The sequence below is a fragment of the Phaeoacremonium minimum genome, assembly GCF_000392275.1.
Source record: "Phaeoacremonium minimum UCRPA7 unplaced genomic scaffold PA7_03_scaffold_379, whole genome shotgun sequence".
Taxonomy (NCBI): domain Eukaryota; kingdom Fungi; phylum Ascomycota; class Sordariomycetes; order Togniniales; family Togniniaceae; genus Phaeoacremonium; species Phaeoacremonium minimum.
In genome coordinates this window covers 171,424-184,228 of record NW_006921283.1, presented here as the reverse complement: position 1 = coordinate 184,228, position 12,805 = coordinate 171,424, and the positions used below count along the sequence as shown (strand labels likewise).

Genomic DNA, 12,805 nt, shown 5'->3' with positions numbered 1-12,805 from the left:
CGGCACGACTAGCAGCTTCAATCGTTTTATCTCAGCCGCGCGATCAGGAAGGAGGTACCGACGACGTTGAACGCCTTGAGGAGATGCCGAAGAGTGATATCCCAGCACTCGCAGTTTTGGATAACGGGGATTATGCCTGTTGGGTCTGCATTTACAGAAGATTGGGGAGGCAAATCTCTTTAGACGGAAACTGCCCAGTATATTTGATCACCTAGTCATGAGGTATTTCAGAGGAAACCCATGTTACCATCATTCGTGATAGTGATCAGTCCGCTTTATTGTTGCCTATTGTCAAATGAAAGTCACCTTAAGACTATTTTGCTAAGCGCAATTAAAACGTATAACGTGCAAGTTTTGGGTGAACTACTCTTCAAGAATGATATCTAAATATAAGCTTCTGAATGATCGTATAGCTTATCTAAAGTATAGTAATAATCTGGCAAGTACAATAAGCTCCATGTTAAGTTAATCTTTTTTCGAGGACTTCTAGTCGTTAACCAGATTTCTGCACCTGTGACGGGGATATGTGATCGGAGAATGTGGGCTAGGTCGTCCAAGGACTCCAAGTTGACAGAGTTGCGAAGCCAGCGGATCCCCCCGTCCACAGAGCCGTGTCGACAACACTTTGCTTTCCCCTGTCTTCTAATGAAGTCCCTGACTATATATTGAGTCTTTTCAGTTAGGGCAGTCAATCATGGAGTGGTGTCATATATTCTGCTTGTCTAGCTTTCATGATAACGCAATCAGCGAATGTAAACTTGCAACATTGGCTGAATTTACCAAAATCTCAAAGCTTGCTGGAATCTAGTACCGCGAATAAAACTGACCTTCAAAATTAAAATAGATACCATGAGCAGAGCGTACCCTTCAATTTTGCAAAGGCTTGATCTGCTACAAATGCAGAGCGTACAATATATTTAACACCCATAGTCTCAAAATCTCGCTGCTCAATTTGAAGCAGAATCAAGATATGTGCTGAGTTGGAGGAGCATGGCCTTACCCATGCATGCATTCAGGTAACTTATTTGCTATTACGTACTTCATTGCCATTGGCTTCACTAATTACTACAATTCACGATACAGCAATGGTTATCCATTCATTCTCAGTACGTTCTCATACCTTGGAGGCTTCTCTTTGTGTGTGCCATGTGACATCTTGAGAGGCTTTTGGTCAGCAGCAGACACTGCTGCCCTGTTTCAGTGCTTACAAGTGTAACAGTGATCAATCGAAAGATCTCGAGAGTCTTCTAGTTCGTGTTATTGCTAATCGCTGTCGGATCGATAACAACGTTACTGAAAGTTGACAAAGGCTCCGCCATCCACTAGAAGCGATGCACCAGATACATAGCCGCTCAGTTCACCACATGCTAGAAACACTGCAGGTCCAGCCAAATCCTTTGGCTCACCAGTTCTACCCAGCGGTATACGACCATCCATGTACTTCTTCTTCTCTGGGTCGGCCAAGTCTTCATCGTTCAACTGGGTTCTGATGGTGCCAGGTAGCAGGGCGTTGCACCTGATGTTGTACTTGCCTAGTGCAATCGCCGTACTTTGGATTAGACTGAGGACGCCTGCTTTGGTCGGTGTATAATGTGTCTGTCCACCACCGCCTACGAGGGCTGAGATAGATGAGATACCGATGATGGAGCCACCTGGAGGGGAGTTGTGAAGCGCCATCTGCCTTGCTGCGGCTTGAATGGTGTAGAAAGCACCGTCGAGGTTTGTCCTCACCGTCTTGGAGTACAAGTCGGCGGGCAGATCTAGGAACTCGGCAAAAGTGCAGATGCCGGCGTTGCTAACACAGACGTCTAGCCTGCCCGTACCGAACTGCTCCATGGCGAAGACAACCAACTTCGTCCCAGACTCCGGATCTGACACATCACCTTGGATATGTGCGAAGCTGCCGGCTGAGGAGTTGGCGGCTTTTATGGATTCGGCTTCTGAGATGAGAGAGTCCAAATGAGGCTTGTCCTTTGGCAAGTCTAGATGGCTGACGGCAACGCTACAGCCCTGGCGCAGATACTCCAAGCAGATGGCCCGGCCGATGCCAGTGGTGCCTCCAGTAATGATAGCCGTCTTTCCGGCAAGCAGATTCGTCAGAGGCATGGCTCTTTTTTCGCTCTGTGAAGATCTTTACAGAAAAACGGAAGTGTAGTCCCAAATATTTTCGAGAACAGAGTGAAGGTGGGGAGGCGGTTTAGGTGGGGTAAAGCCTAGGTGACGAGCAGCGTAGGTCACGACTCACTCACTCCGAAGAAACTTTAGTAAAAAGGTAATAAGGAATCGAAGATATCAATAGCATAAAGTGTTCATTTCTCTTCAGTCGAGACGCTAGGCACATCCGTCCCTTCCAGGCCCTCTGACATAGAAAATGTGCTAACAAAGTGCACTGCACACCTCTGGCCGAGACCAGCCCGAATGTGGAGAACCCCTGCCACTAGCCAAGTTTCCACTATCCAGGTCGCCCCGCTAACTTCGGGTCCTAATATAGCGAGCCCGACGCCTCCTCAGCCATAGGAATAATGCTGGGTGTGCTGATTTCAGTTGATAGTCTGGAAGTCTTTGAGAAACTAAGGGATACTCAACTCTAAGATTATCAACAAACGAGACAAGCGTTTTCAAGAAATTGCTAGGTTTCGCTCACTTTGGCTGTGGTATTTGCATTAGATTTGCTGTCATACAACTGCGTACCCAACGATGCGCCGTCTTGAGACGACGTAAATTGTCAATAGAGATCTTTACTGATCAGATTCAATTCACTCAATAGTTAGATATCTATCTTACATTTATTTTTCTAATAGTCTAAGATAAAATTTATAGGATTCAACTGTAATCAAGGCGACAGTGACCGATGCTAATAAACGCTCAATCATTTCACCTAAGGTTCCTGTGTGTCGATGTTGGGCCTTCCGAAAACAGAGATTGCTATGCTGGCCTTGATTCATCTGTTCAGAAATCATCCTCTCTCAATAGGACGATGATCTCCTACACTTATTCTTGCCGAATAGGCTTGTATCATGGTTCCGACTTGTTCAGAAGAGAAACATTAGACGGCTGTCCCAGTATGAGCCACATGAGCGGACACAGGTGCCCTTCCTCCTTCGTCAGTGTAGACGTTTTCAATCGACTCACATTAAAACCCACTCAATACAAATCAGTGAACCAAGCTTCGAGAACCCACGAGGAGCTGAAATCCATGTATCAATGATGTAAGGGGTACATCCGAGGTGGAGCGATGGGGATATGCTGGCGATGGTAACGGCAAGCTGTAATAATGGAATGTCATCAATGAGCGAGCTCGTGTCAATCCGCACGTTATGTCATCGTGATAAACTGCTTCGCAGTCTAATATCGTTCATATACTAGCAAGATGGTGGGTACTCTCAGGTATTATTTCGTTATATGACTGATCGCGGTGGAAGATATCGACGGGTATAATATGTGGCATAGGTAGCGAGCAAATCACAATCGCCAGTTACTTTACATGGACATGGCTGCCTGAAATGGGTTGGTTGCCAGCGCGAGGCATTATGGAACTTACACAAAAACGCCTAGCGGAAGAAAACGATGGTGGTTATCAGCCGGGTCATGTGCAGATAGTAAAGAGATTTCACATACGCACTTTTGTTTTCAGCCTCTGGTTGTGAAGCTAATTGTGACAAAGCCGTCCCCAAACACAAGGTGTGAAGAATTCATTCCTCGATTGGCCGCTACCGGGCCCATTGGCAGACTCTGCCTTTGTAGTCGAGATGGAACCACTTTCTGCCGTCAGTTTGGCAGGGACAATTGTTCAATTTGTACAATATACTGGGGAACTGCTCAGAAGCGCAAGGGCTATCCACAACTCCCAATCTGGACTCTCCGGCGAAGGCGAGTATCTCGAGATGGTATCCACTAAACTCTCGGATTTTTGTTCTGCTCTCCAGAGCCAAAAACAAGAAATACCCGAGGAGGCATATGATACCGATCAACGCGCCTCGGGACATGAGCGAACTATCAAAATTCTAGCCGGAGCCTGCCAAACTGACTGCAAACGTCTCCTTGACATCATTGCGAAAGTCAGAATGAAGTGTTCCTCAGGTCCAAAGTGGTGGAAGAGCCTTCAGGCAGTTTTACTAGAAGCCGTGAAGGCTGATGAGATTGATGCAATGAAAACACGCATCGAAAGACACCAAGTGCAAATTATCTTTTATCATTGCGTAACGATGAGGTACTCATTCCACTACAGTTCTTCAGGCAAAGGTTGAGCGGCTGACACCGTTGTAAGCGAGAAACTCGGAGCCATCAGCACGCAACTCGCCACGTTCAAATCTCACACGACGATATTTCAAAGGAATTTTCAGTGCGACAAGATACTGAGCGGAGTTCAGCATATCCAAAAGCGGATCGACGAAATGCGCTTAGAGGAGAGCTGGCGACCAATGCTGGCTCGTGAAATGGATTCTTTGACGTCTGAGATATCCAAGCTATCATTGAGTGGGCGCAAGTACATCCAAGAAGATGTGGTACTACGTAGTCTCAACTACAAGCAACGCCCTGTTCGACATGAGAGTATTCCTGATGCCCACAAGGCCACGTTCAATTGGATTTTTACTGGCAAAAGCAGTGGGCGAAATGCAGACCTCCTCAAATGGTTGATCGAAGGCGATGGAGTCTTTTGGGTCTCTGGTAAACCAGGAGCCGGCAAGTCGACCTTGATGAAATTCATAGCCGATGATCAGCGGACGGGCAATGCCCTGAGGAAGTGGGCTGAGACCAACAGGCCAGTCATTGCCAGCCATTACTTTTGGAGCGAAGGAACGGCAATTCAGAGGTCTCAGGAGGGGCTCCTTCGCTCACTTCTCTTTGATATCTTCAGCCAGGAGCCGGAGTTTATTCCTGCTGTCTGCCCCGTAAGATGGGAAGAGGCCACCAAATTAAATCGCAATTCGTCAGACTGGTCACTGTTCGAGCTAAGCCAAACACTTACCGCAATCTCCAAGCAGCCCAAGCTTCCAGTCAGCTTCTGCTTTTTCCTTGATGGAATGGACGAATACAAAGGCGATCACGGAGAGCTTTGCCAGACCGTTATTGCACTCTCTCAGTTGCCGGGGGTCAAATTATGTGTTTCAAGTCGTCCTTGGAACGTCTTCACGGAGAATTTCAGAGATAGGCCCCGCCTTGAAGTTCACGAGCTCACCAGACAAGACATCTATGATTATGTGAGAGACCTACTTTGCAAGCATGATCGCTGGAGTCTCCTAGATAATGGAAGTCGACATGCTGCTACAATAGCGGACGAAATAACTAACCGGGCCAAGGGAGTATTCCTATGGGTATTTCTTGTAGTCAGGCACCTTCGTGAAGGGTTAACCAACCTCGACACGATGACCGACCTCCACAAGAGGCTGGATAGTGTTCCAAGCGACCTGGAGCGTTTTTTCAAGTCAATATTAGATTCAGTGGAGCTATTTTACCACGAGAAAATGGCAGAGACTCTGCTCATTGGGCTAGCAGGCAAGGAACCACTGCACGGTGCTATCTACAGTTTCCACGAAATGAGCTATGAGAACAAACATTACGCTTTCGACGAACAGGTCACCGCTTGGGACTCCACGCAGTTCGTGGCTTTTTTAGATCCTTTTTCTCGCCGCTTGAACTCAAGGTGCAAGGGTCTCTTGGAGATCAACCATCAGGAAAGAGTGGAATTTCTGCATCGCACTGTCAGCGACTTTCTTCGAACCGCTAACATGAAGGCGTACTTGATCGCCAAAGCCAGGCTCACTTTTGACCCATGTTTGTCAATTTTTCAAGCCTACATCTGCTGGATCAAACACGCCAAGTTTGTATCAGTGAACCTATTTGAATCTGCGGTCAGACATCTTTCTTCGGCCTTGGAGGAAGCGCTTGCTTATGCTCATGACGTAGAGGAGCTAGAAGACTGCGGTGACCCATCCGTTCAAGATCTAATAGGAGAGCTGCAATGGTCGATTAAGAGAATGTTGATGACGGGACAAGCTAGCTCTGTCAGTCCCGGTGACGTTACCGAGCTGGAAATCTTATTTCAAAGGTGTGCTCTTCGCGCAGGGGTTGATGCTTTCCAAATGAAGGATTCGGAGAGACTGCCAACTTATCTAAACTTGGAGGTGCCGCCATTGGCTTTAATTCTACGGATTGACGGCAATGGCGGAGCAACTCAGAGCATAAATTGGTCAACCCGAAGGATTAACATGCTTCGAGCCATGCTCGATCAGGGACTGGACCCGAATCAACTCTATAATGGCCCGATTCCCGGTGCTTCAATTTCACCATGGTCCGAGTTTGTTCGCCAGTTGATCCCATATCCAGCTTTGGAAGAAGAGACCCTCCCAATGGATTACCCAAGGGAGCCTTTCCTTGAAGCAGTGAATAAAGGCGTGTTCAAGATACTCTTGGATCACCACGCTGATTGCAATATGCTCATTGAGGATGATAATCGAACACCGGAACCTCTTCCTGTATGGGCGAACTTCTTTCTGGCATGCTTTGTCACACCCAGGCTGACTTCAGGTAAATTCCGAGATCACTATATTCGTGACCTCGAATTTATGCTAAAACAAGCCAACCTCGACATCGTGAGCGGCTATTTCCAACCTCTTGGCAAATGGATTGTGGGGGAGAGCCAGGCGGCTATCAATCAATGCCTCGGCGTTCCCATCACTTTTCGACGAGCTGGTTGGAACATTATACGCAGCTTGTTAGAGAAAGTCTCCAGAGAACGTTCAAAAGATGTCAGTTTCCGGGACATACAATTCTATGCCCGGGTAACCCGCGTGTTCGTCAGCCAAGCTGCGGATGCAACACTGCCTATGGCGGAAATCGAGCCAATTCTACGAAGGTCTTTGCCACCGAGGGTCATACCTCGTATATTGGACGGGCTTGGAACCGTCGAAGGACACCTCAACAGCGTTTCCGGACTCAAAAGGTCCATAACACCTGACCAGCTCAGTGATACTGGTCAGGCGGCGAAGAGACAAGCTATCACATTACTAGCCCACTCGTGATTATGTCAGGTATCGAAATCTAGCCTTCCGTGGGATAATTGATTCTCCTTAAATACTTCAACAATGAATAAGGTATGCACAGACTTTTAGCCTGCTAACATCTCAGCTAATCCTTGAATAGCATCATCAAATCGAACCAATTTTGTATTATCTGGCGTCGCATTCTCTCTACCGAGCCTCTCAGGACTCGACATGGCCGACCTGCAAGTTGTGCTTTGCAACTGAGATGCGTTGTCTCACAACGTTGTAGTTATGATTGAAGGCTTGCGCTGCCACAGCAGCTGAAAGCCGCCGTGGTACTTGAGGCGCATAAATATGTGCGGGATGACTGTGTATACTTGAGAAGTTCTTGGCTTTCTCATCAACGCTATTAAACAAAGGCACACAGCATTAACCGAGGGACTCAAACTCAAAGTATGACCCCATCACGATAGTATGAAATAGGTTCAAAAGATTGGTATGCTAACAGAGCCTTCCCTTTTTAGCTTTTCAGAACTAAAACTCTTTGCCTTCCGTTGAGCGTCTCGGGCTGACTGCCCCAGAATAGTGTAGTTTCGCGCTCGGGACTCATGCAATTCTGACAGCCAGCTGAGGCAGCAGCATGGAGAGAGTAGAGATCCTGATATCTATATATCGGGCTAGGTTGGAGTCTTTGTATTCAAAAGGATAGCAAAAATCATGTCCAGACTTAAACAGATCGGGGTTGAGATATGGAAAGACGGAAGCCTTGCGTACCGACTAGAAGTTATGAAATATATATGTACTCTGTCCAAAGTCGCGTCCAGTAAGAGGGCAGACAGGCTCATATCAACGGTCAACATCATAGCTACGGACGACGGGTGTCGGAGGGATGCTACAGTAGCCACCCAATAAAGGCCAACGATGATCACACACAAGCAATTGTCTGAGGATCAAAAATCCTGATCTCTAAAGTGCAATTTGATTTCTTTTTGTAACTCCTGCTAGTGGCTGTAGATTCAATCACCTCTGAAAAGCATATGGTGACATCCTATTCTTTTAAAACACCCAATCATCACCATCATCTTATCTTATGGTGCGACTCTGGCGGCAGAGGGTCATCCGTCGACCTATCCGCATTGACGTCCTCCTCTGACTCCGTCGGCTTCGGCCCCGCCTCCCCGGCCGGGAGCTTGATCTGGTGGTGCAGCCCGGGCGGCAGGGGATCGTCGTCCGAGCGGTCGGCATCGACGTCCTCCTCGCTCTCTGTCGGCTGCGGCTGCCTAGGCGTCTCCTTTGTAGCCACCACGAGCGACTCCTGGGCGGTGGCGACCGCCCTCCTCGGCGCCTCGCTGATGCTGCTCGTGGCCGCCAGCAGGGCAGAGCGCTCGGCAATCGTCTTGTCGGGCATGTGCCAGTGGGACCAGTCCAGCCACTGTTGTGACCGCGCCCACAGCCCGGAGGATAATTCTGCGCTGTTGCTACTGCCGTCTTCCTGTATCGGCTGCTCGTAGGCGTTACCCCAGAGGTGTAGTGTGTCGACGTTGATGGCCATCGGTGCGCGGAGGGGCGCCGGGCGCTGGCTGAACGCTCGCCGGGCGGACGGAGCCGCGGCAGCTTTTGTTATGCGGGCTGGCAATGCAGCGAGTGCACGCATTGTGTGTTGTGCGGGCTCTTGCAAGGTCGAGAAGAAAGAAACAAAGGAGATACGGGGCCAATTGACTGTCTCTCAATTGATTGAAGCTGCAGTTTGACGATACTGAAGAGATTGAAGAACAGGAAGTTTAGGTTTGGTGTTTTTGGCCTTGGGTGCATCATGATCTGATCAGATCATGAACTCTGTTGCAGTTGGTCCGCGGAACTCAAAACGCACATACGTCTGACTCACAGAGAGTCTGGGCGGCGCAACTGCGCTGGCTGACTCATAGGGTAGTGCAATTGGAAAATGCCATTTCGAAATTCCACATTCTACGCTCAGCACTCGGTTTCAGCTTTGAAGCCTCATCAATTGCTCCTACCCGTTAGAAAATACAAATGTCTAGCTGAAGCCAGCCTTGCTGCATTGAAGCTTACGCCCTGCTTGTATGTGCCGTGAAGCCGTAGAGTACGGCTTTGTCAATGTCTCCCTGCTTGGGCGGGCTCATCTGGTGCGCCAGGGTGTCGCCTGCTTCTCCTCTCATACTCTTCACCATAGAGAAAACAAGTTGCAGTGAACTTTCAATTGATCTCTGCGAACAATCTCCTTGCAAAGAGCAGAGAAATATTACGACGAGAATGTCCGAGAATGTCGCAAAACACACATACTCGCATGTGATCATATATGAAGACTGGTGCCGACAGAAGCTCTCGGTCCTTCGGCAATTGTGCTTTCACCTTAAGCAAGCTCTAGATCTAGTCCAGCGCAAGCTCCACTGACTAATGGCGGGGGCACCCCACAGAGGGGAGATAGAGACGCTAAATACCCATATTTTACAGGGCTTTAGTCCCTCTAAAGCTCGGTGCAATGGGCAGCGAGCTTTGAGCGCCTGCGATATGACCGGCATCGTTTCCGGGAGTGCAAACGGAAACATAGATTCACAACGCGGATAAGGTTTTAGGCGGTAGAGTTATCGAACTGTAGCAATTGTATTCATCGGGTTTTGTTATGCAAGTAAGAATACGCTGGCAGCCTGTCCAAGATATTGTCTAAAACAAGCAACGCCAACTCTGTTTGTGTGACATGGTGGTCGTACGTAGTAAGGTAAATATATCGTAGGGTAACAAGATGGCCGCACCTAGCCCCATCGATCCTCCACTCTATCTGTCCAATACTGCTCCATCCGGGTTTCCGGAGTTTATGCCGAGGTCGTAAGCTCCTTCACCTTGTCCACTAGATCACCCACAACACCATTCGTTTGTGTCTCGCCATTGGGTTGGGCGTCCTTCGTCTCTCCCTTCGCCTCTAGGGTCTGCTTCTGTGCTATTTCGGCATCGCTGTCTGGGGTTGGCAGGCTCAGGGGCTTAGCCGGCGTCGGGGCGAGGAGATATTCACCAGGAATGAGCTTGGCCTTGGCCACAGGGTTGAGCGTCAGACCAAAGCCAGGCTTGTCTAGGTCGGCGGTAGTGAGGTATCCTTTAGTGGGGATGGGCTCGTCAAGGAAGAGGTCGCCAAAGACAGGCAGCACGCTCTTACCGTCGGGAGAGTTAGCCAGGTACTCTTGGAAGGGAGTATTGGGTTGGCTGATGACGAAGTGGTAGCTGTAAGGGCCACTGGCGTGGGGGACGACGGGGATATCGTAGGCGGCAGCCATGGCGCTGACCTTGAGCAGCTCGGTCAAGCCACCAAGCCACATTACGTCGGGCTGGATAATATCGAGGTTTCGGCCCTCGATCAGCTTGCGGAAGCCGTATCGCGAGTATTCGTGCTCACCGGTGGTGAACTTGAGGGTGGGATGCGCCCGCTTAACCTGCGCGAAGCCGTCGGTGTCATCGGGTGACAGGCACTCCTCCCACCAGTTGATGTTGAGGTCCAAGCATGCCTTGGCTAGCTCAATAATATAAGAAACGTTCAAGCTCATATAGCAGTCCACCATTATGGGGAAATCCGGGCCAACGGATTCCCGGTGCTTTCTTAGAAACTCAACGTTCTTCCTCAGACCCTCGTGGCCCTCTTCTGGGCAATACGGCAGGGGCACCTTGGCTCCCCAGAAGCCCATGGCCTTGGCAGCCGGGGGGTCGGGGCCGGTGCAGTAGAAGTTGAGGCGCTCCTTGGTGGCACCGCCGATGAGCTTGTACACGGGCTCATTGCGCAGCTTGCCTAGCAGATCCCAGATGGCGAGATCGATCACAGAGATGACGGCAATTGGAAGACCCTTGCGGCCGTAGAACATAGAAGACCGGTACATCTGTTCGAAGAGCAGGTTCGTGTTGCGGGGGTCGGCGCCGATGAGGAAGCGCTCGAAGTGTTGGTGGACAAGCCAACAAGCCGGCGGCCCTGCATGATGTCAGAATCCAACCCCAAGGTATCTCTAGAGTATTGAGGCGTCACATACCTCCAAAACCGGTAGCAAAACCGACAGTGCCATCTGAAGCCTCAATCTCGATGAAGAATGATCCCAAGACATTGATACCCCAGCTTGTTCGGGACTTGCGGTACTGCTCCCATATCGAGGAGGGGGTGGAGATGGGGGAGTCGATTAACCTTGGGACCAGCGTGTCAGTCTTGCTCGAATCCAGTCTTGTTTGAGAGTGTGTCCAACATACCAATGGCCACCCTTGACATTGTGATAATCACCTCCTACAAAAAAAGTCAGAATACACGGTCGATGGCCGTCGAGAGTGCGTTCGTACCTGACCCGACGCCACTGATCACATATGACCGAATGGCCTTGATGGTGGGGAAGTCTCTAACTGACGCCATTGCCACGGTCTCTAGGCCCTTTCAGACTTGAAGATGCAAGTAAGGTAAAAGGGAAAGAAAACAGAAGATCGAATTGGACAGAGAGATGGTTTTAACGGAAGAAATATTCTCGGCACTTGCCATTGGAATAATAGGAATTAAAGCCGTCTATCAGCTCGTCCACTCAAGGTCTCTCCTGCTCTTTGGGGGTCCATCCCCAAGGCGATCGATCAGTGGTGGGGTCTAGACACGGCCGCTTGGCAAAGGTGGTCGGGGGATGATGTCCCGACCTGAAGGGACCGCTCTCCGAGCAAGGTCAACCCCACCATTGCTGGCGGTTCCCTGCGCAACAGCATCTATTGAGTTTGGGTGGACGAAAGCGGCATCCCGTCGTCCTTGTCGCAAGCCTCGCTATTCCCATCGGACTCTAGACTAGTTGGCATTAGCCTTGCCGACGACTGTGATACAGAATGCTTGAAAAATACGGCTCCTTGGCCGTAGCCGATAAGCTCGGTCGAGTCGGTGCAGCATGGTCCATGGGCATGGCGCTGCTTTCAACTTATTCGAGCTTCTTGATCTTGTGAGGGTGAAGAGCTTATCCTTCTAGCTCTCACAATGCTACCTGTGCCTATGGCTACTCCCCAGTACCATATAGGCGCTGACACTCCATTGGCGGATAGATGTTCATGCTTCGGTGACAAGATCATAATAATTCTTGCCTCGCCATGTAGTAGCTGCACGTTCACGTGGGGAGTATACCTGGTAGTGTGGGGGCTTGATTCCACGAGGCAGTTCGATAGAGAAGAGCGGATCCGCCAGGGATGATAAAGGGTTCGTTCGATCAGAAAAAAATATACGACTGGCTTGCTGATCCTGCTTGTATCCGCACATCACTGCATCGATGCGAGTAATGGCAGCACAGCATATGTACGGTATTGTATGTATGTCATTGGATCCGAGGATAGCAGCTCAAATCAAGCCACCGCCATGTGCCGGGCCGAAGTGAAGAGACAAACAATGCCGCCACAACGGGACGCGGCGGAATTGAACAGCCACCGACGACGGACGACGAACGACGGACGACTCTGAAGTGTCAATGACCAACATGGAACTCAAGGTTTGTTCCAAGATTTTCTACACGAAGAATGGGCGTACCTTATTTGCAAAGTGCATCGCCGGCTTAGATAAGGTATGGACTATCTACCTACTCACCTCTCTTATTTACTAGGGTAGGCACAGATGGCTTGAGTGGCCCTTTCCCTTCATCCGTAGGGGTTGCTATCAGGTATCTATCTATGCAGGGCAGGTCTTTCCCATATTAATCTATATCTTCGGCCTTGCGTCCCTTCCTCGTATGCAGCAACAATCGGCAAGGTAGGTAATAACCGCGGATTGAAGACGGCCTTAAGATTGATCCGTCGGGTGGCAGCAACCCTTTTTGAAGGTG

General features: G+C 49.6%; 3 protein-coding genes across 3 annotated transcripts; all 3 read right to left on the bottom strand.

Moving 5' to 3' along the window:
• Positions 1-1,290: 1,290 nt before the first annotated feature.
• Positions 1,291-2,106, bottom strand: UCRPA7_5029 (putative oxidoreductase ucpa protein; the record flags this gene model as incomplete). The annotated part of the gene is made up of 1 exon (XM_007917579.1): positions 1,291-2,106. The coding sequence occupies one exon, from the start codon at positions 2,104-2,106 to the stop codon at positions 1,291-1,293; it is 816 nt and encodes a 271-aa protein (XP_007915770.1).
• A 5,955-nt stretch (positions 2,107-8,061) lies between these two features.
• On the bottom strand, positions 8,062-8,637 carry UCRPA7_5028 (hypothetical protein; the record flags this gene model as incomplete). Its single annotated transcript, XM_007917578.1, has 1 exon — positions 8,062-8,637. One exon carries the CDS (start codon positions 8,635-8,637, stop codon positions 8,062-8,064), a length of 576 nt encoding a protein of 191 aa, XP_007915769.1.
• A 1,177-nt stretch (positions 8,638-9,814) lies between these two features.
• Positions 9,815-11,379, bottom strand: UCRPA7_5027 (putative mandelate racemase muconate lactonizing enzyme domain-containing protein; the record flags this gene model as incomplete). Its single annotated transcript, XM_007917577.1, has 4 exons — positions 9,815-10,953; positions 11,012-11,160; positions 11,223-11,256; positions 11,310-11,379. 4 exons carry the CDS (start codon positions 11,377-11,379, stop codon positions 9,815-9,817), a joined length of 1,392 nt encoding a protein of 463 aa, XP_007915768.1.
• Between the last annotated feature and the right edge of the window lie 1,426 nt (positions 11,380-12,805).